The sequence below is a fragment of the Cervus elaphus genome, chromosome 17 (genome assembly GCF_910594005.1).
Source record: "Cervus elaphus chromosome 17, mCerEla1.1, whole genome shotgun sequence".
NCBI classification, from domain to species: domain Eukaryota; kingdom Metazoa; phylum Chordata; class Mammalia; order Artiodactyla; family Cervidae; genus Cervus; species Cervus elaphus.
The window spans coordinates 19,103,710-19,131,706 of NC_057831.1; the positions used below are offsets into that span (position 1 = coordinate 19,103,710).

Here is a 27,997-nt window from a genome sequence, read left to right on the forward strand (position 1 = left end):
GAGCCCGCGCGCCCTGGGCGTCGTCGTGACGTCATCGACGGCAGGGCGTGGCCTCGCGGCCCGCTTTCCCCATTGGCCGAGGCCCCAGGGACGGCGTTCGAACGTCCGAGCGCGGCGTCCAAGCCCAGTTAGGCTGGTTCGGGCAGCCGCCCTCCTGTGGAAAACCCGAGGACCTGGACTAAGTCACCGCCGCCAGGCCAGGCGCGGAGGGGTGGTTAGCGCTCGGGCACCGGCCCAGGGCAAGCGTTTCCTCGGAAAAGCCACGGGCCGCTTGTAAAGGGAAGTCGGTGGTGTTGCCTTGTTGAATCCTCGCTGTTAGTCCTAGTGTATAACTCGGCGCCGAGTAAATACGTGCTATTTGGCAGTGGTGTTGGGGAGACCAAAAATGAGCACCTTCCGTTCACGTCACCAAATAACCAAGTCTAGGGAATATTCTAACCCAGTGCGTATTGTTCCTGCTAAAAACGGAAGGAAACAAAGTGCTCACACCCAAAGCAATGTCTACTGACACACGAGTTTGAATGTAAAAATCAGGCCCACTAAGCGAAAGAGAGGTTTAACCTTTAATTCCCCGTTTCAACTTTACATCTTTATCAATGCAGGGAACGAACGTGTGGACAGTTTAGTCAAAGAGCAACCTTTGTAGTGTAACTGATAACAATAGGCCAGTCTTCTCGCATGAGTAATTTTTAGTTACTGTGCCTTAGTAATACGGCATTCTTAAATTTTATTTTAAAATATTTTATGAGGATTCACCAACCCGCCATCCAAAGTCGGCCTCTTCCTATTGGAAGTAACTTACATAGTGAATCCCTTGTTCACCATTCCTTTGCTTTCATCTCATTTCTATTTCTAATTATGTAAAAATACGGGAGAGAGAGAGAGAGAGAGTGTGTGTGTGTGTGTGTGTGTGTGTGTGTGTGTGTGTGTGTTAGTTGCTCAGTCGTGTCGGAGTCTGCGACCCTATTGACTGTAGCCTGCCAGACTCCTCTTGCAAAAACCAACAAGACTAGAATTGGAATGAGTAGATTACACAGAAAACCTAATAACTTGAACAGATGAGTTAATTTATGAAGAAAAAAGCATTCCAGGCACAGGAAGCAGCACATGTAAAGGTAGAAATGTAAAAAAATATTGCCCATGTGAAAAGGATGAGAAATTAGATACGTTTGGGGGTGAAGCTAGGATGGTAGAATAGGAGGATGCACAGATGATTCTGTCAGTGGATTTTCGTTCTCATTTCAAAGTTGTGTCTAATGCTAAGCCAAACATATTCTAATTATATTGTCATCACAACATACATTTTTTTAATGAGTCTGAATGCTAAGTCGCTTCAGTCCAACTCTTTGTGATCCTATGGACTGTAGCCCACCAGTCTCCTCTGACCATGGAATTCTCCAGGCAAGAATACTGGAGTGGGCTGCCATGCCCTCCTCCAGGGGATCTTCCCCACGTGGATGGAATTCATGGATCTCACAAGCAGGCAGTTTCTTTACCACTAGCGCCACCTGGGAAGTGCTTTACTGTGTGTAATGTAAAACATAATGCCTGGGTGATTGGTCCGTTTTCAGATCTCTGATTTCCTTTCTTCAGAAAAGAAAGAACAACCACACAGTATTTTTTAGCAAATCTGAGGCCGTCTGTATTATGTGAAGAAAGGAGCACTGGAGTGAGAGTCAGGAGTCCTGCTCAGTCCCTGGTATGGAGTATGACCATCTGCAGACAACCTTCCTGAGCTTCAGGTCCTCATCTTTGAAAAGAAAGTACTGGACAGGTGCCTTTCCAGCTGTTACATACTCAGAATCTAACCCTCATTTACTCTCTTCTGAACCAGGAAGGCCACACTGACCTCTATTCCTGCCCAGTCCTGATCAGATGACAGTTATAATAGAGTCATTCTTCTTTTCGCCAGAACTGCAATTCTTTTCCTAAGTGCAGCCTTGGGCTTTTGGGCACCTGGTAACAATTTCTGTGGTCCTTGACTTGCACCTTCACCCTGTTCTTGGGGGAGTGCTTCATTTCTCTCTGCAGGAAGAGTGGTAGATTGGGAAGCATGGGCCCGGTCACCGATTAATTCAGAAACAGCAAAGGAAAGGGTATCCCTTTTTACAGGTAAGGAAACTGAGGCCCAGAGAGGGTCAGAAACTTAACTGAAGTCACACAGCTAATGAATGGCACATTAGAATTCAACCCCAAGACAGTCTGTTTTAAGGACTCATGTTCTTGACCACTGTGTTTTTTTCCCTCCCTTCATAGCAACCCTAAGGTTACCACTGCTATCCAACTCCAAAGGTGAAGAAACTGAGGTTCTGAGTGATTAAGTCATTTGTTAAATGTAACTCAGATTAATCACTGGCTAGGCTCGGATTTGAATCCATTCTAATGTCACTCCTTTCATAATGTCATACTCCTTAGAAAGTGCTGCTGCTGCTAAAGGGGAAAGAAATTGGGGAGTGGGCTCCAGTAACACATCTGTATGTCTAGATTTGGAGCTTTAACTGTTATACTGATGTAATCATTAAGGTTAAGCAGATTAACTTTTTTAGACCTTCCTGCTAATTAGCCCCAGTGCTATTAAGTTTTGCACAGTGATTCCAGTATTTACACCTGAACACTCTACACGGCCATGTGTTTTATACCATCCTGATTTCCAGCACGTGGACTCAATGCTTTTCAAATGGAAACATCCATTGGTAAGTGTCTACTGATCACCTCTACTGGGAAACCCCTCAGCTACTTCACTGTAACTTACCAAATTTGAACCTATTATTTTTCTCCTCCCACAATGCTTGTTGCCTCCTCTTGCATTCATCATCTCAGTTCATGATGACCCTGATCATCAACCAAGAGTATTTTCCTTCCCCCTCACCACCATGTTGGTTGGTCAGATGTCATCAATTCCACCTCATTGATTTCATCCAGGAGTCCTCCCTTTTGGCCCCCTCTGCATTTATTCACACTGTCTCCCGAGTAGAGGCTGAGCCCATTCCTAACATGCCTTAATGAAACTAAGGTCTCTTCCTCCCAGTTAACGTTTCACATTTTTCTTAGACTGATTTCTCAAGTTATAAACTGGATCACTGCACTCCCATCCTTTTAAAAACTTTGTCCACAGGATAATGACCTAACTTCTCAAATCCTGGCCTCACTTCTCTAAACTCATTTATTTCCTTCTACTCCTTCTCAAATACTTTAAATCCTAGCCACAAAGAACCAAGTCGATTTCCTAGCTTATAAATTGGAAACTATCTGATATAAAGATCCTAATATTTATAAATGAGTTGAAGGGTAAAATATATTTTGACTAACTATACTTCTGAGATCTTCAGAGCCAGGTATTTATTTATTATTTTATTGAAGAGGAGGAAGCAAGGGTAAAACAAGCATTTAACGAATGCTTAATTTGCCAGGCTCTGTGCCAAGCATGTGATGTGTATCTTCTCATTCACTCCCATCTAATGTTACTGTTTCATAATGTATATGTTTATTTATATTCATTCACTATATTCATCTAATTATATATAATAATACCTAATTATACTCATAATGTATATGTATATTTCATAATGTATATGTTTCACATCTGGGACAACTGAAGCTTAGAGCAGAAAATAACTTGCCTGATGTGTGATAGGGAGAGAGTACAGAGACAGGTGTTGAGCTCCAGGCTACCCGAGTGCAAAACTGTTGCTTATAACCGGTGTCTTAACCTACTTCATCATGATGGATGTGTTACAGCAGAGTGGTGAGGATAATTAGAAGGTTTTCAAGCAGAGAAGACGTTATAAGCACATTTCAGACAGAAAAATGTATATGTAGCCTGTACAGGAACGAAGCATAGAGAGTGGTCTAGAAATACAGTTAATGCAGAATGAATAACAAAAGCCCAGGGAACTTTCGGGTGAAGGAAGGTAGGCAGGAGCCAGATCAGAGTGGATGTTTTTATGAGAATCATAATCACAATCATGTTCTTTTCAGTTTTTTTGTTTAGAAATAATTGAACTTATAGAAAAGTTGCAAGAATAGTGGATAGAAACCCATATACCTCTTACCCATATTTACCTATTGCTAATGTTTTATCAAATTGCTTTATCTTATCAACTGTCTATATTTATTTACCTATAATAGGTATTTTATATACATATGATGAATAATTTCTGAACCATTTAAAGGTAAGTTACATACATCATGGTCCTTTATAATATTTCAGTGCATGTTTCCTAGGGATAGGGTGATTCTCTTACATAACGATAGTTATCAACTTTAGTAAATTTAATATTGATACAACATTTCTATCCATTTGGGCACCTGTAATCCAGTTTAGCTAATTGATCCAGTAATGTCCTCTATAGTTTTTTTTCTTCTAGTACTTAGTCCAGTCTAGAGTCACATATGGCATGCCTCTAGACTGTTCCTGTCTCTTTCTCTTCCTCTTTACAATAACAGCTTTATTGAAGTTTTAATTTGTTTTTATGTTGAAGCACCAGCTTTCCCATGAGCATGAGTTTGTATACAAGGAAACCATAGAAAGGGCCAAATATCCTTGGAAGGTATCTTTCAGAAACTATAATAATCAACAACTCACTACAAGTCTTTGCATTTCAAGTAGGAAGAGGATCGCTCAACAAACTCAGACTGGGAAAAAAAGCACAGTGAGAACAAACGCTGCCAAGTGGGGTATAACAGAGAAGAGTTTTCAGTGGCGGAACGTCCATCATTAGTGTCATGTATTAGAAATGCCAAACTGGTATAATTGTGGAAAATTTTCTTTTAAATGAGGCACAACCTAAAGAAACAAAACTGAATAGTAAATCTGAATAAGAAGGAACTATACAATATAGGTCATTTAGTAGTATTCTTTTCATTGTTGCATTAGTAATTTAAACATATTTGAGAAAAATAACCATATTCTTCTGGTCTGTTTGACATTCTAAAATATTTTCTAGGGCTATTTTGTCAGTATATTTGTGCTGTGCTCAATCATGTCTGACTCTTTGCAACCCGGTGGGCTGTAGCCTGCTAGGCTCCTCTATCTGTGGAATTTTCCAGGCAAGAATACTGGAGTAAGTTGCTATTTCCTTCTCCAGGGGATCTTCCTGACCCAGGGATTGGACCTGTGTCTCCTGCATTGGCAAGTGGATTCTTTACCACTGCAGCACCTATACCCCTTGTCAATATTTCTCTGAAATACAACAACTCGAGATGAGCCATCCTTGCAAGACATATTTTACATTATGAATATGCTCGTGTGATGTATCTGAGATTTGCTTCTTAATAAATCAGTACAGAATGAGGCGGGTGGGAAGTGGGATAATGTAGATGAAACAAGATTTGACCTTAAATTCTGTGTTTCAAAATGTCCATAACTTTTTTATGCTTGGAAAAGTCGCTTCCCATTCCCATATAACATATTTCAGAAATGCATACAAATGTATTATGTTTACTTATTAGACCTCTTGGGATTAATTTGGGTGTTTGGAAAAAAGGGAAGAGTTGTTTAATTTTCTAAGTAATTAACCAATTGCCTTTCCCAGGTTGCACCAGTGGTAATGAATCCACCTGACAATGCAGGAAATGCAAGAGATGCGTGTTTGATTCCCTGGAGAAGGAAACAGCAACCCAGTCCAGTATTCTCGCCTGGAAAATTCCATGGTCAGAGGAGCCTGGCGAGCTACAGTCCACGGGGTCACAAAGAGTGGACACGACTGAGCGCGCACACAGCAACAGCCAATTACCCTAGCACTGTTTTTTGTGTGTGTTTTTTTTAAATATTTTGTTCTTTCATAATGTGATGCCAGAGGAGACTCTTGAAGAGTCCCTTGGATAGCAAAGAGATCAAACCAGTGAATCCCAAAGGAAATCAACCCTGATATTCATTGAAAGGACTGACGCTGAAGCTCCAATACTTTGGCCACCTGATGCAAAGAGCCGGCTCATTGGAAAAGACCCTGATACTAGGAAAGATTGAGGGCAGGAAGAGAAGGGGGCAACAGAGGATGAGATGGTTGGATGGCATCATTGACACAATGGGCATGAATTTGAGCAAACTTCAGGAGACAGTGAAGGACAGGTGAGCCTGGTGTGCTGCAGTCCATGAAGTCGCAAAGAGTTGGACACGACTGACTGAACAGCGTGATGCCACTTTTATATGTAGAGGATGTGCTATTTTGTTTCACTGATTCATCTGAACATTCTGGTGTTAGTGCAAAACTGTTTAGTGATTCATTACTTTCAAAGTACTATCCAGTGACTTCCCTAGTGGTCCAGTGGCTAAGACCCCACACTTCCAATGCAGTGGATGCAGGTTCCATCGCTGGTCAGGAAATTAGGATCCCGCATGCTTCGCTGTGCAGCCAAAATAAAAAGACAATGAAAGAAAGAAAGAAAAAAAAGTATCCACCAATAAATAAATCCTTGTGTATATGGTCAAACAATTTTGGACAAAAGTATCAAGATCATTAATTGGAGAAGACAGCCTTTTCAATAAATAGTGTTGGGAAAATTGTTATCCACATGCACAAAAGTTAGACCCTTACCTTACACCATATACAAAAATCAATTCAAAATGGATCAAAGACCTACACATAAAAGCTAAAATTATAAAACTCTTAGAAGAAAACAGGGGAAAAGCCTCATGACATTAGATTTGGCAATGATTTCTTGGATATGACACTGAAGACACAGGCAACAAAAGAAAAAAATAGACTGGACTTCATCAAAACTGAAAACTTTTGCATCAATGGTCCTCTGGCCAGAGGTGGAAGAGATGATGGAAACTGAGGATTTTAATAAACAGGGTAATTGTAAATAATGAGGTCGTCTCTGGAGGAAATAAACTGAGTGATAAATCAGGGAGTATTTTATATATTTATGGTATTATAACAAAACACCATAGACTTGAGATTCTTACAGATAAATTTATTTCTCATGGTTCTGGAGGCTGTAGTTTAGTCGCTAAGTCGTGTCTGACTCTCTTGTGACACGGTGGACTGTGGCCCACCAGGGTCCTCTATCCATGGGATTTCCCAGGCAAGAATGCTGAAGTAGGTTGCCATTTCCTTCTCTAGGGGATCTTTCTGACCCAGGGATCAAACCTGCGTCTCCTACATTGATAGGCAGATTCCTTACCACTGAGCCACCAGGGAAGCCCTTCCTGGAGGCTAGAAGTCCAAACTCAAGGCATCTGCAGATTCAGTGTCGGGTGAGCGCCTGCTTCCTGGTTCATGGATGGCTGTCTTTGCACTCTGTTCTGATTTAACAGAAGGGGTCAGGCAGTTCTCAGGCTCTTATAAGGACCCTAATCATTCATGAGGGCTCCACTCTCATGACATAATCACCTGCCAAAGATTCTACCTCCAAATATCATCACACTGGGGATCAGATTTCAACTAATGAATTCTTGGCGAGGGACACAAACATTCAGTCTATAGCAGAGTTCTCGGGAAAGGCCACTTTAGATTGGACTTTAGTGGAAGCTGAGCCTGAGGAGGTGACCTCTGAGCTGTAACCTATAGGAGGAAGACTTGGCCATGGAAAAAGGTTGGCAGTGGGCTCATCTAGAGGAAAAATCCATAGGGTGGGATATTTTAAAAACTCGTCTTCCTGAGCTAAGAAGTGTAATCGAGACAAGCACTTGATACTTTGCCACCAGGGGCTTGTACAGATTCGTCCATCCTTCAAATCATGCTGGATTTTGATGTGGGAAGTAAGAAACATGGGCTTTAAGACAGCCCTGAGAGCAACGGTGTAAAAGAGAGCATATTTTAAAAGAAGTATCCTTCTGCCTAGAGATCATGCTTATATGTGGCCATCTCTCTCTTTCTGGAGGTCTGTCCCTCTTGCACTTCCTAACTTGACATCTGGTAAAAGAGAATTTTGCTTAGCAACTGAAATAAACCCCCAAAAACCCAGAAGTGACACAGTTTCAGTTAAAAGTTTAATAAAAACATCAAAAATTATGTTCATGATGAGGGCTAAAAGTAGGTATCAGGCAGACTTATAAAACAAAGTACTATTCTTTTTACACTTCAAGTAAATCATAAAGTACAAAATCGTAGAACATCAACACATTGGAAAGCACTAACAGTCTTTGCAGTGATTTGCCATAAACAGATGTTTTTCAAGTGCTACAGTTTAAGGCATTATGTTTTAAAGTTTAATAAACATCTGATTTCTCACAGAATAGTTTTTTCTCAAATTAGCTGCAAACTGTTTAGGGAATACTGAAAATGTATTTATAAATCGAGGAGTAATACATTTGCTATTGCAAAGTTAATAGTACAATTCCAAAGCATATGCAATTCCAAATGAGGAACAAACTGCCCTGCTCACAACGCAGGGCAATCCACACAATCCATCCAAGATCCGCACAACAAACTCTCCATTCACACTAAGTGCCTAGGCATTTCATTCATTAGTTTTTCTTTTTTAATTAACAAAAGATGCTCAAGGCACCTAAAGATTGGCATGTATTTCATTTATCCATGTTGAAAATGCAGAGAGATAGGCTGCAATGGATCTAGTCAAGGCAGTACTAAGAAGTGGTACAGGAAGAACTCTCCTGTTACAGACTGGTAGGTTTGAAACAAACAGTGGTACTTCTTATTAATAACAGCAGGAAGTCCTTAACTTTTCTAAGCTTGACCTTCATCAGCTACAAAATATCATCCTGTTACTGGACAGTCTGTAAGAATTACATAAGTATTCAACTGAAGCATAAAGTATGGTGCCAGAATGAGGAAGGTTCAGAAAGTACAGCTGCTTATATTGTATCACAATTCCTTCTATATACAGAGTATAATGGGAGAATAAAGGAAAGTCCTTTCCACTTTCGGAGCATGTTCTCCGTGGACAGGTCTGCTCTTCATTGTCAAGGACTGCTCAGACATTTATCATCCTGGCTTCGTGGCAGCAAAAAAGGCCAGTAGCACCCCCATGATTGTGATAACTGAAAACACAACCCCATATTTCCAAACACCTCCTGAAAGAGGTCATTACCTTTTTCGAGAACTGCTCTTTCAGAAAGAGCTTATTTATTAAGAAACAATTTAGTTATCTTAATAAGCAAAAGAATGCCTTCCTGTCTTTGCGAGTCTTCAAGGATGAGATATGTTAGGTCTAGTGGCAGGAAGGAAGAACAGGAAAGGAACATTCAGTACAGCTTGAATCCTTCCCTTATAAATCCCAGTATCAAAATTCCTGAGCTCACTATTCAGGGCTCAAGTCAAAAGCTAGAGCTACATCCTGGTGGGTAAACACAGCAGAAAGGAATCCTGCCATGAAGCCACTTTTTCATCTAGGCTCACTCTTCATGTAGTTGAAATAGAAGGCAGACATATACATTCAGACCATATCCATTCCTCAACATACTGAACAAGGGTTCTCTTCATCCTATGTCTACAAAAAGTAAAAACTAAAATCATAAAAGGGTAACGATAACAAGTCCCCTAAAACTGACATAAGCTCTGTTCCAAGATAAGTTCTAATTCATTGTCACTCAAGCCCACATCCTTCTCTGATGAAGTATTAAAAGTCTGAACACCACTTTCATGTTGCCATGGGTCTTAAACAGGTAGGTCTTCCTTCTCCCGAATTTGTTCTCCAGACATCTTAGTGATGTCAGAAAAGATATGGGGCATTTGACCATCATTCAAGCCGAGATGAGTGTCTGCAGTAGCTCAGTGGTAAAGAATCTGCCTGCAATGCAGGAGCTGAAGGAGACCCAGGTTCAATCCATGGGTCTGGAAGATCCCCTGGAGACGGGAATGGCAACCCATTCCAGTATTCTTGTCTGGAGAATCTCATGGACACAGGGGCCTGGTGGGCTACAGTCCATAGGATCACAGAGTCGGAGACAACTGGAGTGACTTAGCATGCACACATGCGTGCCAAGATATAAGGCAGGTTTCGTTACCTCCACCTTCCGTGTGGAAAGACTGAGGCACTGAGAGATGAGATGAAATGCCCACTGATGGAGCCCGCTGGGCATAAAAATCCGTATCCTCTGCTTCCCCATCCACTACTTTGGTCGCCATCCCCCAAGTCACATGCATTATTGAAATGGCTGAAGTTTCCTGCAGAGGAATGCGCCCCCCAAAAGGAAAAGTCCCACAAGCCCCTCTTTCCAATCTCTCTCTAGTCTGAGCCCAACCTAGATCTTCAGAGTTGCCAGATCCACTGTCAATTACAGAAGAATCTGTTTAGAAGGATGTGTATTTACATTCTCTGCACCATCTCTTCATGGAGAGGTTATCTCTTTGAAATGATTATATTAAATGGATGTGGGGCTAAAGTTAGACCATATTTCCCAGTCAGGATTGGCTTTGAGTCCTTAGGCAAAACAAACGTGAAACTCTGCATTAGGCTCACGAACATCAGGAACAGCTCCATCTTTGCCAGCTGCTCTCCCATACACACCCGCTTCCCTAAAAATGAGACCAGAAAAAAGGGATTACAAGACCACCCCTTTTCCTACCTCAAAAGGGATACATTTATACGAAAACTCTAAATTGAGTGTTTTAAAGGCAGACACAGAGAGGTTTGAAATAAAATTGCCACACATAACCCAGGGCTTCCCAGAGTCTATGTGGATCAGAATTTTTACCAAGTTCACATTTTAGCTAACTCCTACTCACAAAAATCTATGCTCATCCTGGATGGAAACTGGAGACGGAGCGAACAAGGCAGGCTAGCTCGTCTCCTCCATACCTACTTATCTCTTTCCCTGCTCTTACCTGGAAGATTGAAGAGAAGAGACATCACATGAGAATCTCTGGAGCATTCCTTTTCTATAGAAAGAAGCCTCCTTGCCCTCATCTAGGAACCTAAAAGAGTAAACTGCTGAGATCAGAGATCCCACCCTCTCACCCACCATTCAGGCAGGTCGAAAGCTGCCCTTAGCTCTAATAGGTCTCTGGGACTTAAACAATCACCTGGACAACTCAAAAAGGAAGATGTCTAGTCACATTTAACAATTTAAAATCAACTGCTTTCATTTTTTAAAATACGAACTGAACATAGTGGAGATGCATTATCTAAATTATTTCTCTCATATATTGGCTTGTCAAGAAAGACACATTTTTAAAACAATATCATGAAATAATGAAAGATTCTTCTGGTTCTACTTCTTTCTTAATTATACCATTAAGAAAATAAAAGTTTAACTGACCTATGCCAAAAGGAATAAACGTTTCCTTTTTAAGAAGTTGTCCTTGATCATCCAGAAATCGATCAGGGTAGAAATCATTTGGTTTCTCCCAGATGGCTGGGTCTCTGTGTACTGACCATAGGTTGGGTAATATTATCGTGCCTTTAGGAATGGTATACCCTTGGAGCACTAAAACAGAACAAAACCACAGAATCATTCAACATGCTTTTACTAATAGCTCCCGGTAAACATCACTGTTTGAAAAAAAGAGCTAGTTACATATCTAGGTTCTTAACCTTCTGAACGGAGACGGCAATGGCAACCCACTCCAGTCCTCTTGCCTGGAAAATCCCATGGACGGAGGAGCCTGGTAGACTGCAGTCGATGGGGTCGCTAAGAGTCGGACATGACTGAGCGACTTCACTTTCACTTTTCACTTTCATGCATTGGAGAGGGAAATGGCAACCCACTCCAGTGTTCTTGCCTGGAGAATCCCAGGGACGTGGGAGCCTGGTGGACTGGTGTCTATGGGGTCACACAGAGTCGGACACGACTGAAGTGACTTAGCAGCAGCAACAGCAGCAAACTTCTGAGAGTAAACTTTCAGGTACTTTGAGGGCAGGGGAAAAGACCTTATTAACTGTCATTATCTCCACATGGTCCCTGGACCCAGCCTAAGACAGCACAGGAGCTGCTCTGATGCATGTTGAATTAATTCAATCAAACCATTAAAAATTATAATTCAGAGAAACATTAAAATAGAAATCATGTGGCATTTCAAATAAATTATAAATTCCTCCCTGGTGGCTCAGTGGTAAAGAACCCACCTGCCAATGCAGGAGACAAAGGTTTGATCCCTGGGTTGGGAAGATCCCCTGGAGGAGGGCATGGCAACCCAGTCCTGTATTCTTGACTGGAGAATCCCATGGACAGAGGAGCCTGGCAGCCACACTCCATGGGGTCACCAAGAGTCGGACATAACTTAGCAACTAAACTCAGATGGTAAAGAATCCACCTGCAATGCAGGAGACCTGTGTTTGATCCCTGGGTCGGGAATATCCCCTGGAGAAGGGAATAGTTACCAACTCCATTCTTGTCTGGAGAATTCCATGGACAGGAGGAGCCTGGCAGGCTACAGTCCATGGGGTCGCAAAGAGTCAGACATGACTGAGCGACTTTCGCTTCACTTCAGACAACAACAATTCTTATATGTAATTTTACAGCTCACAGAGTCTTTTATGTCCACACAACAATGCAATGAAGGAAAACTAAAGGGATATGTAGGACATCAGCACTGGCTCTTACCGGCTGACAAGATCATATGTGCTTTAAGCAATGCCCCAAAGATGCCACACACACTTCGTATCTAATTTCCACCAAGGAAACTGTTGAGTGATCCAATGTCATTTATAAGTGATTGCCTCCTGCAATTGTCTTCTAGGTAGATGTAAGCCCATTTCATCACAGGCTGTCTCCAGAGGACAACCCCTGGCTATGAAGGACCTTTACAGAGTCTGAGCGCGTGTATGTGACTACAGGTGAGAGGCTGAAACGTGTGCCCTCAGAATCAGATGGGCTCTTCTAATCCTTCACCATTTGTGCTTCAGTTGCAGAACTGTTAAAAAACGATGCAGGGTAACTCCCAGCAGAACTCCTTAATTCCAAATTTAGGCTAGCTCTTTGGACCGCCAAGAACAGGAGGACCGAGAGGGACCTTTGTTAATTATTGTATCTGCCAATACGGCCACATTAAGTGGCAGCACAATTTGCCTGACCAGTGTACCTGAGCATGCTTTGAAGGCTGGAGAGCTGTTTACCAGGAGGCAGTGCTGGAACGCCGGCCAGGACAGCAAACAGGGACAGTGGGGCTGAAGCATCCCCTGGACATCTGATCACCCACGACAGTGCCAAACCCCCGCCGCACCCGCACCTCAGGTCCTCTGGGAGAGGGGGCTGGGTTCCCCTCAAGGGCCCTGGACTCGCCTGTTTTCTCTGAGGTCATGTGAGGGATGGAGAGCGGTACTACGGTGCTCAGCCTCTGCACCTCCATGATGGTGGCTTCTGTGTAGGGCATCCGCGCCTTGTCAGTGAGGGAGGGGGCGCGCTCAGCACCAATGACCCTTGCAATTTCTTCATGAACCTTTTCTGTACAAAAACAAGAGGAAAGCAGAATCCAAAGGATAAGCCAAGAGAGACTGCCCTCCCATGCACACTTCCCATCACCACACCCACACAGCTGGGAAGTGGGCAGGAGAACCTGACCTAGCCTCCGTGAAGCGAAGCACCGGTCAGATATCCCAGTAGAGGCAGCTGGTCCCAGGGACACCGTACCAGCCTGGGTCTCTTAACGGAGCACGGCAGAGCAGATAGAGGGGCCCAGGGGAAGGTGCATTGGATTCAGGACCCGCCTGAATCACTCTCTCATATCAACTTTGAATTGGCTCTCTAAGCCAGTTCTCTAAGCTAAACCTGTGACAACGTGTGACAGCTCAACATGACCCCCAGTGACCCCACCTCTTAGTGGTCACATCTTTGTGCCGTCCCCTGCCACTTGATACCAAACTGGTCTCTGTGACCAACAGAATAGGGAGAAGTAATGGTATGACCATTCTGAGCTGGGGTTAGAGTTGACCACTATGGCTTTTGTCTGGACCACTCACTCTCGGGTCATTCACTCTGGGAGAAGCTGGCAGCCAAGTCAAGGTCTGAAGGGTAAGGCCCACCAGCTGTCATGTGGATGAACAATCTTGCTAGAGGATCCTTCAGTCCTAGTCAAGTCTACAGGTATTTGTCACCCCAGCCAACAACTTGATGATAATTTTGTAAGAAATTCTATGCAGAACACCCAGGCTCAGCTGCTCCAAACTCCTGATCCTCAGAAACTATGTGACATAATGGTGGTTCTTTTAAGATGCTAAATTTTGGGATAATTTGCTACTCATCAATAGTTAATGAATGTAGGTAGGCAAAATCCCATCTATAGTAGGCAGAAAACGGTCCCTCAAGATGTCTATAATCCCTTAGAACCTGTGAATATGCTATCTTATATGGTAAAGGGACCTTGATTAAATGAAGGACCTTGAGCTGGGGAGATGATGGTGGATTTTCTTGGCGTGCCCAGTCTAATTACATGGGTTTTAAAACTGGAGAACTTTTCCCAGTTGAGTTTAGAGTCAGAGGGAGATGTGACTACAAAAAATGGCCAGAGGGATACAAGATTGCTGGCTTCAAAGATGGGAGCAAGGGGGCCCAGCCAAGGAAGCTAGAAATGGCAAGGAGATGGATTCTCCTCCAGAGTGTCCAGCAAGGCACGCAGCCCTGCCAATGTTTTGATTTTAGCTCACTGAGACAGTGTCAGACTTCTAATGTACAGAACTCTAATATAACAAATTTGTGTTAAGTCACTAAGTGTGTGGTTATTTGTTGTAGGAGCAATGGAAAATGAATACACTTCTTCCCCGTCCTTCCACTGTGAACTTCCACTGATATTCACTACCTACTAGTATTGATGTGGTGGAACTAGCTCTGTGACCATGTGAAAATCACAGAACTCTGGGCCTCTGGTCTCATTTTCAAAAAAGATGGATGGGTTCAGATGATTATGATACTCTTCAACTCTAAAAGAATCTTCTCTAAAGTTCTTTCTTCATCCTAGATTTCACACAGAATCAGATTTAAAGCAGATGCATGCAAGCTGTGACCGTAGAGCCACTGTCTAGAATCTTGGAGTTTCATTGTTAACACCTTACCAATTCCCTATGAGATGCAAGCATTTCCATTTTGTTTTCCAGCCTGAAGACGTTGCTTATTGATAGGAGCCACAGGATCACCAAGGTTGTTGATCCTGATTTAAATATCCTGGTTTTGCCATGAATAAAGGAAACATCTGTTTATTACCTTGAATGTTGGGGTGCAGTGACATATACAGGAGGCACCAAAGCAAAGAGTTAGTTGTGGTATCAGTGCCAGCAATGAAGAGATCGCCAATGATATAAAATAAGTAATCTTCATCAAAACCACTATTGCTATTATTTTTCTTCTCCTCCTCCACATGGAGAAGATACATGTCTATGAAGTCCTGAGGGTTCTCTACATCCAAAGACTCTCGATGGTCTTTGATGATTTTTTTAAGGAAAATGGTTAAATCCTTTTCAATCTGTCTTAATTCCTTAAATGGTCCAAAAGGAAGGTAATAAAGCCAGGAGCATATGTTGACCAGGAGGAGCTGGGTGTTCAGACAAATTTCTAATGCTCGTGACATAAAATTAAGCATTTTCTTAAATTCACTGTTGGTGTAATCAAAGCGCTGACCAAAGCACAAAGAGCAAATGATGTTAGAGACAGCGTTGTTGACGATGGGGAAAGGATTGAAGGGGGCTTCTCCATGCTTCTGAATTTCCTCTTTCACATATCTGAACTCCTCAATGATCTTGGGCTCCAAGCTCAGCTTTCCCAAGCCAAAATGACGAAGAGTTGAATGAGAGAACTTCCTCTGTTGTCTCCAGACTGGACCATAATGTGCAAATACAATCCCTGCAAAAGAAAACCAAGGAAAGAAGGTGAGAGACAGAAAAGCTTGACAATTAATACTGAAGAGGGCCAACCATGAAGTGGACTTGTATTTCTCCAGTCACTTGTGCAAAGCTCATATACGTACAGATAAGGACCACCAGTCAAGAAGAACGACTGGCAAAATTTAGTTATCCAGATAGTGTATGTTTCTAATGACAAAAATCATATCTAATTTCATTAGAAAACTTTGCTAAAAAGCTTATTCTTACAACTGGTGAAATAAGAGAAAAAACAAGTTTCGATTTCTAGAGTTACATAAATTTCAAAATCTTATTTTCTTAAAGTGAACCCAGACTTAGAAAATATCTCAAGCTAGGTACACCCATATTCTAAACATTCTGAACAGAAGAAGCAGCACATAAGAGTGCACATGAGGGCAGGGACAATATCTGAGTTTGCTCATCATTAAAAGCCAAACTTCTGGCATAGTGCTACATACAGAGGAGGAGCTTGTTAAGTATTAGCTGAATAAATCAATGACCCAACTGAATTAGAACAGTGCTCATCAAAGCTTGGATCAAAGAACTGGCAAGTAATCTAAAATGTCTATTGTTGCAAACAGCCCTAATTTAAAAACATCTGAACTCTAGGACATTCACAACTACATCTTATTTGATTCTCACTTATGTTTTACATCTTTCACCATCAAACCCAACAGAATTGCTCTCAGATGTTGTATCAAATTGTTCTCAAACATTCCTTGCTTCCTGTCACTTACTTCATCCTCCTCTTTTCCATGGTGTGCTTTATTGTTTCAGCCAGCTCTCCTCCTTCCTTCCCATTTTTCATCTACTTCATTCCTGCTAACTTCAAGGACATGCTTAACAAATATTTCTGAATGACTACTATGTACCAGACATTGGGATGCTGTGAATACAGCTGAGAATGAAAGAAAGACCTCTCTCAGTGGTTAAGACTGTCTATGTAAAATTATTCTCAATTAAAAAAAACAGCCATATGGTCAAACGTTTTGAATGATTTATCAGGTTCATTTTCCTTCCTGGAATCTTCCACACATCTGCTCAAATATGATATTCTTTCAAGGTCTTTTGTTTAGGTGTTTTATGACTTCCATTTGTCATCATCTAGAATTTTTTTAGGGGCTTCCCAGGTGGTGCTAGTGGTAAAGAACCTGCCTGCCAAAGCAGGAGACATAATGAGACATGGGTTTGAGCCCTGGATCGGGAAGATCCCCTGAAGGAGGGCATGGCAACCCATCCCATTCCAGTTTTCTTGCCTGCAGAATCTCATGGACAGAGGAACCTGGTGGGCTACAGTCCCTGGGGTTGCAAAGAATTAAACACAACTGAAGCGTTGTAGTGCAGCATAGAAATTTTTTTGGACCCTCCTGTGTTGAACCCATTTCCCTGGAATCTATGTCTTTTTCTTCTTTCACTCCCGTATTTTGTTGAAGCCCATTCTCTAGTAGTTTCCTGGGAAAGGCTACATCAGAGAGAAATTTCTAAAGACTTTTAACAAATGTATTAATTGTACCTTTCCCCCTCCATCAGAATTTTGAAAACATTGCTAAGAGTACACTGATGTGTCATAAAATACATTCACCTTCAATGTGACTAGATATGGCCAAACTCCTCTCCAAAGCGGGGAAGACCCCAAAAGTGTGCCTACCAGAAGTATATTAATGATCGCTTGTCATATAGTTGCCATCACTTGGCAATTATCAACATTTTATTTTTGCCAATCAGAGGGCTGAAATGCATCTCATCTGATTTTTATTTGCATGTCCCTGATTGTTACAGTGAGTTGGAACAGCTTCTCATATGGCTATTGCCCAAGTTTCCTATTCTGTGACTTGTACTTACAAACTGTGCAATTTTCTTTTTCTTACATATTCTACATGCAAAGCAGATATTGCCTTCTATCACGTGAATTGCTTTTTTCATGTTTTCATGCTATTACTTGATAAACAAGTTTTAAATATGAGGGTAGTTGCATTTACCAACCTTTTCTTAGTGGTTTGTGCCGTGTATCTTATTTTAAAAATCTCTTCCTACCACAGGTTCATAAATACAACTATTTTCTTGTAAAATTCTAACATTTTGCTTTTGCACATTTAAGTCTCTATAGCCTACCTGGAGTTTATACTTATGTTAGGTATTCCTACTTGTTGTGAAGAGGGAATCCACTTTACCCCCTATTTTGATAATCAAGCACCATTTGTGGAACAGCTCCTCCTTTTCCCGACTGACCTACAACACGGCCTCTGTCATGCATTTGCCATATACAGGCAGCTCCATTTCCAGCCTTTCTAGGCTGCTTTACTGTATTTTGTTGCTGTTGTTTAGTCACTAAGTCGTGTCCAACTCTTTGGGACCCCATGGACTGTAGCCCACCAGGCTCCTCTGTCCATGGGATTTCCCAGGCAAGAATACTGGAGTGTATTGCCATTTCCTTCTCCAGGGGATCTTCCCGACCCAGTGATCAAACCCACGTTTCCTGTATTGGCATGCAGCTTCTTTATCACTGAGCCACCAGGGAAGCCCACTAATTTTCAGACCTTCATCCTGATAAAGGATAGTGAAGGCTCCACAAGGGCTTCCCTGGTGGGTCAGTGTAAACAATCTGCACGCCAATGCAGGAGACAGCCCTGGGCTGGGAAGATCCCCTGGAGAGGGGAATGGCTACCCACTCCAGTATTCTCGCCTGGAGAATCCATGGACAGAGGAGCCTTGGGCTACAGTCCACGGAGTTGCAGAGTCTGACACTATTGAGAGACTAACACGTTCACTTTTCAAGATTCTACAGTTGCCTTTGAGGTCTGCTTTAGCTGCAGTCCACAAGCATTGTCTGCAGTGCATTTGAAGTATAAACTTTTTGTTCTATTATAATTCTCTTTTGCCACCTAGGTTAACTGGCTTATGCTGATTTTTTACATCGATGAGGCTAGCTTTTTATAGACTAGTATGTGATCAATTTTAATAAATCTCCAAATAAAGTAGGGAAGAATTTTTATATAAGCAATAAGGTCCTCTTTTTTTTGAAATTTTTAAAAAACTTTTAATTTTATATTGGAGTATAGCCAATTAACAATGTTGTGATAATCTCTGGTGAACAGCCAAAGGGACTCAGCCATACATATACATGTATCCAATACAACTGAAATTCAGCATTTTAAAATTGTCATTTTGAAACTAAAGAAGAAACTGAAAAGATAGTGATTTTTGCATATTGTTACATGACCTTATTAAATCTTTCTTTCATATGAAGGACGAGAGCACTAAGAAATGACCCACTACAGGTGATAAATACACTAAGCATGCCCCTGTATGGTCCTTTCCAACAAAGAATGCTAGATAACTGTTAGAATCAAATCTTCTTTATCCTTACCAAATTTTTATCTGCCTGATCTCTCAACTATTCAAATACTTAACGTTAAAATATTTTGCTCTAACAGTACTTGTCAATTTCTTCTTACAATTATGTAAGTTTTTGTTATGTGTCTATCTATGTATCTATATATATGTATATAAAAATATTTTAAGAATTAAAATATATAATTAAAATGCACAAAAAATTTATGTATCTATGTTGTACATATATCAGGTACATATATTAATACATGCCAGACAACACTGTCAGCTACATTCAAATTTAGAAATATTTTATCTTCCTGGTTAAAAAAAGGGTTCCTCTTATCATCATGTAACGCCTTCCTTACTCTTTATTTCTGTAGTTTTGGGGTGTGCTAGGTCTTCGTTTCTGCACCCCGGCTGTCTCTAGTTGCGGCAAGTGGGGGCGACTCTCTAGTTGCAGCGCACAGGCTCCTCATTGTGGCAGATTTTCATCTTGCATGGTACAAGGTCATACCTCTCTGCCCTCGTTCCCCTCCCTACTTCAAATCACTGGCTGACCAAGAGGTCACTAAAATCCAAAGTTCTTCAAAAGCATCTATTTTCTATTTTCTGCAGGGAAGGTGGTGGTGATAAGGAACTGGTCTAACTATAGTTTATATGCACTTCAAGCAGTTGCTGTTTTCAGCTCTCTGGCTCATCCCTATCTCCTGTGATCACTGGTACTTCCGATTCCCGAGCCTTTCTGAGATTCCTTAGGAAGAACTGTATCACACTCCACTAGTACCTCCCTCTGTAGAAACTTCAGGGTGGTCACCCACCACTCTTTGAAGTCATTTGCCAATCCTGTCTCTGCTTTTTGTCTTCAGATGTTGTGGTACATTTCATCATGGATGGAGTAAGTGCTTCTGTGAAAAGTCCCTCTGGTGTAGTGTGTGATTTTCAAGACAAAAAAGGAATAAAAATACATTAACTATTCCTGAAACTAGACTCTCTTTGTTTACTAAAGCCCTATAAACTATTTTCTAGGGAACCACAGCTTAGTCACACTTCCTGTCTTTAACCATGCCCTAACCTTTTGCTGCTGTCAGCATTCAGAGGCTGTGTTATTGGGCTCCCTTCTCTTTTCTTGGAAACATACAGTCTCTGACTCTAACTTCAGGATTTTATCCTAATTTTAACTACCATCTAATTTAAGATGTCACACATGACATCTCCGGTCTGTCCTATTTCTCAAGGGATTGTATTCTTTTGTTAGGTCCTCAGTCTGTGTCACCTACTCATCATCTTTCAAACTCTCACCTTTAAACTCATGTTTAAATCCATACATTTGGATTTTAGAAACATTTTATCTAGCAAAATGCCCTCTGTTAGTTTTTCCAATATTTATTTAGAGTCCCCTATGTGCCAGCTATTAAGGGCATATGGATTTAAAAGACACAGTCGCTGTTCTCAAGATGCTTTCAGTTTTTCGAGGAACTGGATAAATCAACAACTCTAATATACTGTTTTACACGGGACTCTACTGAAGTTGCATAGCATATTGAATGTTGTATGGTGGGTCGCACTAAAGTTGCATAATTTGTATGTATGGTATTGAATGTTGCATTGTTGGACTGTACAGGATTGGACGCTATATTTTGGACTATACTGAATGTTCCACTGTTGGGATACATTGTATTAAATGTTGTATGTCGGAAGCTATTGAGGTCTTAATGTAGACAGAGGAAAGAGCACCCCGTCAGCTGAGTGAAAGCAGCACTTCTCAGGACATCTGAGTGATACTTCATTTGTAAATAAGGATGTATATGAAGGCACATTTTAGAAAAATAAAGAACTTGGGGAAAGTTAAAGAGGGGCTGGATTATCTTTAGGGAAAAATTCAGGTTTAGATAAGGCAGGGAAAAGGAGGGAACCCTCTCAAGAGAGGCTGGTACTTGGGCACTGGGTATTGACAACAACTTAACAGGTATGAGGACTTCCCCCGTAGCTCAGATGGTAAAGAATCTGCCTCAAATGCAGGAGACCCGGGTTTGATCCCTGGGTTAGTAAGATCCCCTGGAGTAGGAAATGGCAACCCACTCCAGTATTCTTACCTGGAGAATTCCAGGGATAGAGGAGCCTGGGGGGCTACAGTCCACAGGGTTGCAAAAGTCAGACATGACTGAGCGACTAACACTTTGACAGTTATGAAGTGCAAGACGTAAGAGGTGATCAAGGAGACAGTGTCTGAGAATGCCAGGGATGAGAGGCATGGACAGAATTAATGGCATCAGGGTTTCAAACCCTGTGAAATACCCTGGTCGGGAAGCCAGAATGGCTTAGAGCCTGAGAGTGGAAGAGGTTCAGGCACATCTTCCAATTGCTGACGCCTCCATTCTTTTTTTTTTTTTTTGACATTTCCATTACGTATACAATGGTTGTCTACAAAGACTTCATCTCAAGGGGGATAAAAAACACTGAAAAATAAAAATTACTCCAAAGCAACTGAGGACTCTGGTTTGGAAATGACAAAACATACCCTCAAGTTAGTTTGGCAAAAAGGCCAAGTAGGCTGTGGATGGAATCAAAAAGTAAAAAGAGGTGGGTATCACCACCTCAGAGAGGACTAAATGTCACAGAACTCCTTCTCTCCACACCCACTTTCACTTCTTTCTGCCTGCCTGACTTTCTTCTTTCTTACTGTGAACCAGCTCCTCCAAGAATCAGGAGCTACCCTGAGATGCCCCTTCTCCCATTTTCACCGCTAGAGGGAAAAGACCTTCTAAAACCCTCTATTCTCTAGTTATAACTTGAAAAATGCTGGAGAAGGACTCAAATGTTTCAGTCAGGTATTCCATGGTGATACCACTTTGGAATAATTTACATTTATTAGTTTTGCCTTGAGGTTTTCAAACTATGCCATTCTGGTAAGTAAAGTACTTCTTGGGTAGCCTTGGCTCTGACTTAATAAACTTTTTTAAATTTGAAATAGAGTTGACCTACAATATTATATTAATTTCAGGTATACAAAACTAGTCTCAGGTATACAAGATGATTCGGTATTTTTAAATTATACTCTATTTAACATTATTATAAACATTGGCTATATTCCTTGTGATGTACAATATACCCTTGTAGCTTATTTATTTCCTACCTAGTAGTTTGTACCTCTTAACCTGACTTTGTAGCTTTATTAACTATTCCTGCTCAGGAACAGAATCAGATGGATCAGTAGGTTTGATGGGCATAGCTAACGTAGAACATCTTTACGGCCAATCTAGCTGACTAGTTTTTATGCTTAAAAAGAACATCAACTTGTCTAAGCACAATCATTTGAAAAACTCAAATAAATAACTTCCCTACATGCTAGAATTCGTTGACAATGTGTTAAGTGAACAATTTCCAGCACATCACTGTTCATGAAACATTCCTTCTCTGCTAGTCTCACCAACTTTAGTAGCAAAATTCTTTAAAAAACATCTTGTAAGAAACATTTAATAACACTATTGGTCTCCAGTTCCTACTATCACCTTCTCTTATGGCCTGCACATCCTCCTTCTGGACAATTTCACATTGTATAATGTTGCGTTGGAAAAAACACTGAAGGGATTGAGCACCAAAGGGAGAGAGGATTGCCTGGGCACTCCTCAAGTCTTGCTGAGCTGAGTCTCTCAGCCTTTCACTCCTGTGGCCGATCTCCTGCAAGCTGACCATGCCATCCACTTCTAGATCTATGAAGTCAACCCAGAACTCATCTGCTCCTTTGTCCCTTGATGGGCATCTTGAGAAAAATTCACCTTCTCCCATTTTATTCTTCGCCCTTGAAACAATTCCATTAAAAGATTCCTTGACTGTCTACATATCCCTATGCAGATGGCCTACTGTTTATTCCAAGTAAAATCCATAAGCATTTCCCTTGTTACATATGGTTCTTGCTTTACCGTCTCCTGTCAATCACCTTCACTAGCAACAGAAATTTCTTCCAGCACATTTGCCCAACATGTGTCCACCAGAACACCAGAGCAGCATCACCTGAGAAGTCCTAACTGTGTCTTGGGGGAATTAACACTTTTAGATTAAAGCAAATCATCCTGGGCACCCAAGACTTTCCTAAATAAGGAGGGATCTAATAACAAGCTGTGATCCAACTGATACTTAAAAACTGCCTTGTTATATATAACAACTGCCTTATATATGTAATAACAACCACCTTATTATATATAACTACCTTATTATGTATAATAATAACAGCCTTACAATGTATTTATGTATAATAACTGCCTTATTATATTACATATAACAATAACTGCCTTATTATATATAATAAAGCAGTTTTTAAGTATTAGTCAATCACAGCTTGTTATTAGATCCCTCCTTATTTAGGAACGTCTTGAGAGTCCGGGATAATTTGGTGCTTCACTTAAAGTATTAATTCCTCCAAGAGACAGAGCCTATTGTACAGAGTGAAGTAAGTCAGAAAGAGAATGACAAATATTGTCTATTTGGAATCTAGAAAGATGGTACTGATGAACCTATTTGCAGGGCAGCAATGGGGACACAGACATAGAGAACAGACTTGGGGACACAGTGTGGGAGCGAGAGGGTGGGATGAATTGAGAGAGTAGCATGGAAACATATTCATTACCATATGTAAAACAGATAGCCAGTGGGAATTTGCTGGTGACATATGGAGCTCAACCCAGTGCTCTGTGACAATCTAGAGGGGTGGGATGAGGGGGGAGATGGGAGGGAGGTTTAAGAGGGAGAGGACATATGTATACCTGTGACTGAATCACGGTGATGTATGGCAGAAACCAGCACAGTATTATAAAGCAATTATCTTCCAATTAAAAAAAAACTGCCTTATTATGGATTATTGACCAAACTATACATCCACCAAGAAGGACCTCAACGAAGAAAATCTAATTCTTACCTTTAAAAAATCAGGAGGAAAAGACAGGCAAGCATCAACAGTGACAATACAATGTGGTAAGTACAACAATAGGTGCTTGGGTGCATGCATTCATTCATTTCTTGACTACCTACTGTGTGCCAATTAGTGGGGGTACAGTGGTTAAGAAGATGACCTAAATCTTTACCCTCACAGAGGTCACATTCTGGAGGTAGGTGCGGTTGGTAATAGGCTAAATGCTTTCAAAAGGTTTAATGAATGAGTTTAGGGAAATATGAATGAGATTAAGTTATGACATTGGTCAATGTCTAAAACAGGAGTGAAAGGTGACATTTGACCTAAGAGATGAGAAAGAGTCAGCCAAGTAAAAAGCTATTCCAGGTCCAAGAGTAACAAAACCCAGTAGCCTGAGGCAGTCACCAACTTGCCAGGAATCAGCTTAGGGTATCCAGAACAGACACTGTACTTGAAATGAACAAGCAAAGGGAGAGTAGAAAAAGATGAAGTCCAAAAGGCAAACAGACGCCAGATCCTTTAGGGCATACAGGTCAAGATCGGGGTCAGAAGCAATTGGTTTCAGTGGCAGAGTGACATGATTTGTTCTGATTCGTGTTTTTTAAGAGATCCCTTTGATTGCTTTATATATGAATGATCGGAGCAGAAGCAAGCAGGCTAGTTAAGAGGTTTCTGCAGTAAGAGATGAGAACTGATTGTAGCTTGGATAAGATGGAGATGGGGAAAAGTGAATGGATACAGCACATGGATATATCTGCTGCAGTAGGAACTGACAAGACTTATTGACTGACTGGTAGGGAAGGGGATGAGAGTTTAAATGAAAACAGTGGTATCACAGAGAAAAGAGTAGCTCACCTCTGCCTGGGAGGGTAGAGAAATATGCCATAGAACATATTCTCAGAGAGGAGACATTTAAGCAGGTATGAGAAAACAGAGCACAAGTATTGGTGAGGATGTGGAGAAACTGGTTATTGCCGGTAGGAATGGAAAATGGTGCAGCTGCTACGAAAAATGGTATGGCAGTTACTCAAAAATTAAACATAGAGTTACCTATGATCAAGCAATTCCACTTCTGGATTTACACCCAAAAGAACTGATAGCAGGACTTTGAGCAGTTATTTGTAGATATACCATGTTCAAAGCAGCAATTTTCACAATAGTCTAAAGACAGAAGTACCCAATATTCCATCAAGGAGAAATGGATAAACAAAGTGCAGCGCAAACATTAAATGGAACAGGTGTCACTCTTAAAAAGGAAGAAAATTCTCACACATGCCACAAAACGGGTGAACCTTAAAACATTAGATGAGGTGAAATATATCAGTCACAAAAGGATAAATACTGCATGATTCCACTTAAATAAATTACCTAGGATGGAAAATAGAATGGTGGTTGCCAGAGGTTAGAGACTTTAATGTTTAGCGGGTGTTTAGTGTTTGTTTAATGGGTATAAAGTTCCAGTTTTGAAAGATGAAGACAGCTCTGGAGATAGCAGTGATGGTTTCACAAACAATGTTAATGACTTAATGCCGCTGAACTGTATGCTTAAAAATGATTAAGATGGTAAATTTTATGCTATCTGTACTTCACCACACTAAAAAAAAAAAAAAAAAAGAGAGAGAGAAGAAAAGCAGGCAGTTCTCCAGGTGGCCATGAGATCAGAAGAGAAATCCAGGTAGAAGCAGCAGGCTGTGTGAAGACGTGGGGAGGGTGAGGTATGGGCTATGATGTGTGTAGTTTATTTTTCAGTAATATCAAAATTAATGTTTTAAACATTAAAATATTAAGGTCATCTTTACTATTCATTTAAAATCCTGATGCAAAAATCTGGCTTCATCAGGGTCTAAGAAGCCTGAATCTCTTTATGCCACATTCCAAGAAGCTTCCTTAACAGTTATTGACTCCTACTTTCAGGTGGCACAATGCTAAAGTATCTGCCTGCCAATGCAGGAGATGCAAGAGACAAGGTGTTCAACCCCTGGGTCAGGAGATTCCCTGGAGAAGGGAATGGCAACCCACTCCAGCGTTCTTATCTGAAAAACTCCACGGACAGAGGAGCCTGGTGGGCTACAGACACGACTGAGCACACACACACACTACACTACTACGCTACTGCGTGCTTGGAAGGACAAGGAAGTACTCTGTCCTCCTAGATGTCAGTCTAGTGGTGAGGACACACCTTTGAGCCCAAGGTTACAAAATTCTGAGGCCTCAGGACTGATAACTGCAGCGAAGGAAAAGTTCTTTTGCAATTAAACAAGTTCTAACAAGGGAGCCTAACTTACCTGCAGCAGAAGAGAGGGGAAAAAAATACAAAACCAAACCTCCCTGCAGGAAAGACATTGAAATTAACACCTGAGTTAAGGACAGGATTGGCACAGATGGAAAAATAGTCTGGGACCCGTGCCAGCCAATACAACAAAGGGAACACTGATAAACAAAGGGCAACTGTGATATTCGACAGCAGCAGATAAGGTGTTTACCAACCCTCAAAACTGCCCAACTTAGACTTCCATAAGCAGGAATCAGTGAGGCTCTGAACCTTATGTATTAGGTTTGTCAATTGGCTCCTATCTTATGGGAAAATAACCACATTAAATTCTTGCACTCAGACGGCCAACGGTAGACGGCCAACGGTGTAAATATCCCTCTCTCTTTTTAACCAGGCCAAAGGTTCTCGTCGGGAACACAGCCTGAAGAGTGAGGCCTTGTTCTGGGAAGGAGTGAATACTCCTGGGGCGGATGGAGCCTATCACAGCTGGACGGAAGGGATCTCAAACGCACCGGGAGTGGGAGGCGCGCCTCCCTCCACCTCTGGGTGTGAGGCGGACCAGGTGCGCGGCAGCAGCGGCCCAGAACCCACAGCCTCCGCGCACCTGCAGCCCCATCCGTGCGTTCACACGGCCCGTGACCCCCAAGGCGCGGCCCAGCTCACCCTTCCCCTTGGTCATGATGGAGGTGAGCGGCACCCGAGGGCGGTCGCTGAAGACCTCGGCCTGCTGCACCAGCGCCTCCCGCACGCTGTGGAAGTCGTTGAGGACCACCACCAGGTAGTGGCCGATGAAGAAGCTAAAGATGTTGCCGTACACACGGCCCAGGTCGGTCAGGAGCCACTGCACCCCCTGGCCCGAGGTATTCATTTCTCCGGTTCTCGCCCGGCGATACGGCCAGCTCTTCCTTCGGAGAAAAGGCGGCAGCAGCACGAAGCCGAAGTTGCCCACCACGGGCCAGGGCGCGGGCCCCGGGGGGATGCCCCGCTCCGGGAACCGCCACAGCCAGCTCCAGCCCAGCAGCGCGGCGAGGACGAGCAGCAGCAGCGCGCCGCCCGTGGGGTCCAGCCGCAGCAGCCCCGGGGGCGCGTGCAGGAGGCGCAGAGGCCAGGGCGCGTCCTCGGTGGGGGGCTGGGGAAGCCCAGGGGAGGCCATGGCCTGAGCGCCGGTGTCCGCAGCCCCGGGCTCTTGCCGCAGACCCCAGGAGCCTGTTCCCCGACACTGGTGCCCGGCCTCAGGGCCAACTCCCCGGGAAGCCCAGGGGCGGGGAGGAGACGCGGATGCCACTCCGGATTGGCTGCGCCCACCGCCTGTCCGTCCAATCAGCGGCGCCCGAGCGGAAACGGGGACGCGCTCGCAGCCGCGCTGCTGGGGTCTGCGGACCAGGCTGGCCGCGCCGTCTGAGAGTTGGTTGCTCAAGCCGGGTCGTGCCCCTCCGCTGGGTCGGACTTGGCAATGACCTATCCCTGAAAAAAAGATGCTCGCACGTATTTACGCTCTGATTGGTTGTCGGACTTCCTGTGTCCATTGTCAGTTGCGTGCTTAAACCGTGCCAGGTCAATAGGCCGCTCATATGACTCAGCCTGAACATTAGCACTTTGACCCTGAGCTGGGAGAGAGGTCCTCGCCCCGTCTCCTGCAGCAAAAAGACAGGATTGCTGCTTTACCTAAATCGGGATTCGGAGAAAGAAATGACCCCTTTCTTCCACCCAGAAGTAGCAGGATGATGGAAATGCAGTGTGTAGAATTTGTAGACGTAGGTGACCAACGCTCTGAAAGGACGGGTGGG

The 27,997-nt window shown here is 42.5% G+C and overlaps 1 protein-coding gene across 1 annotated transcript; it reads right to left on the minus strand.

Annotated features, from left to right (window-relative positions):
• Positions 1 to 7,914: 7,914 nt before the first annotated feature.
• LOC122673452 (cytochrome P450 2U1) lies at positions 7,915 to 27,507 on the minus strand. Its single transcript, XM_043871245.1, has 5 exons — positions 26,874 to 27,507; positions 15,044 to 15,679; positions 13,130 to 13,291; positions 11,168 to 11,335; positions 7,915 to 10,424 (listed from the first exon to the last, which is right to left on the minus strand). Exons 1-5 carry the CDS (start codon positions 27,361 to 27,363, stop codon positions 10,249 to 10,251), a joined length of 1,632 nt encoding a protein of 543 aa, XP_043727180.1. The 5' UTR covers positions 27,364 to 27,507; the 3' UTR covers positions 7,915 to 10,248.
• Between the last annotated feature and the right edge of the window lie 490 nt (positions 27,508 to 27,997).

What these genes read in the sequence shown, in the direction of transcription:
- LOC122673452 (XM_043871245.1), bottom strand. Translation starts at nt 27,363, where the DNA reads ATGGCCTCCCCTGGGCTTCCCCAGCCCCCCACCGAGGACGCGCCCTGG. An exon ending in ACTGCACCCCAACATTCAAG is followed by an intron (nt 13,292 to 15,043) that starts GTAATAAACAGA and finishes GTTTTTGTACAG; the next exon opens with AAAAGGTTCATGAAGAAATT. An exon ending in GTTTATTCCTTTTGGCATAG is followed by an intron (nt 10,425 to 11,167) that starts GTCAGTTAAACT and finishes TCTCATTTTTAG; the next exon opens with GGAAGCGGGTGTGTATGGGA.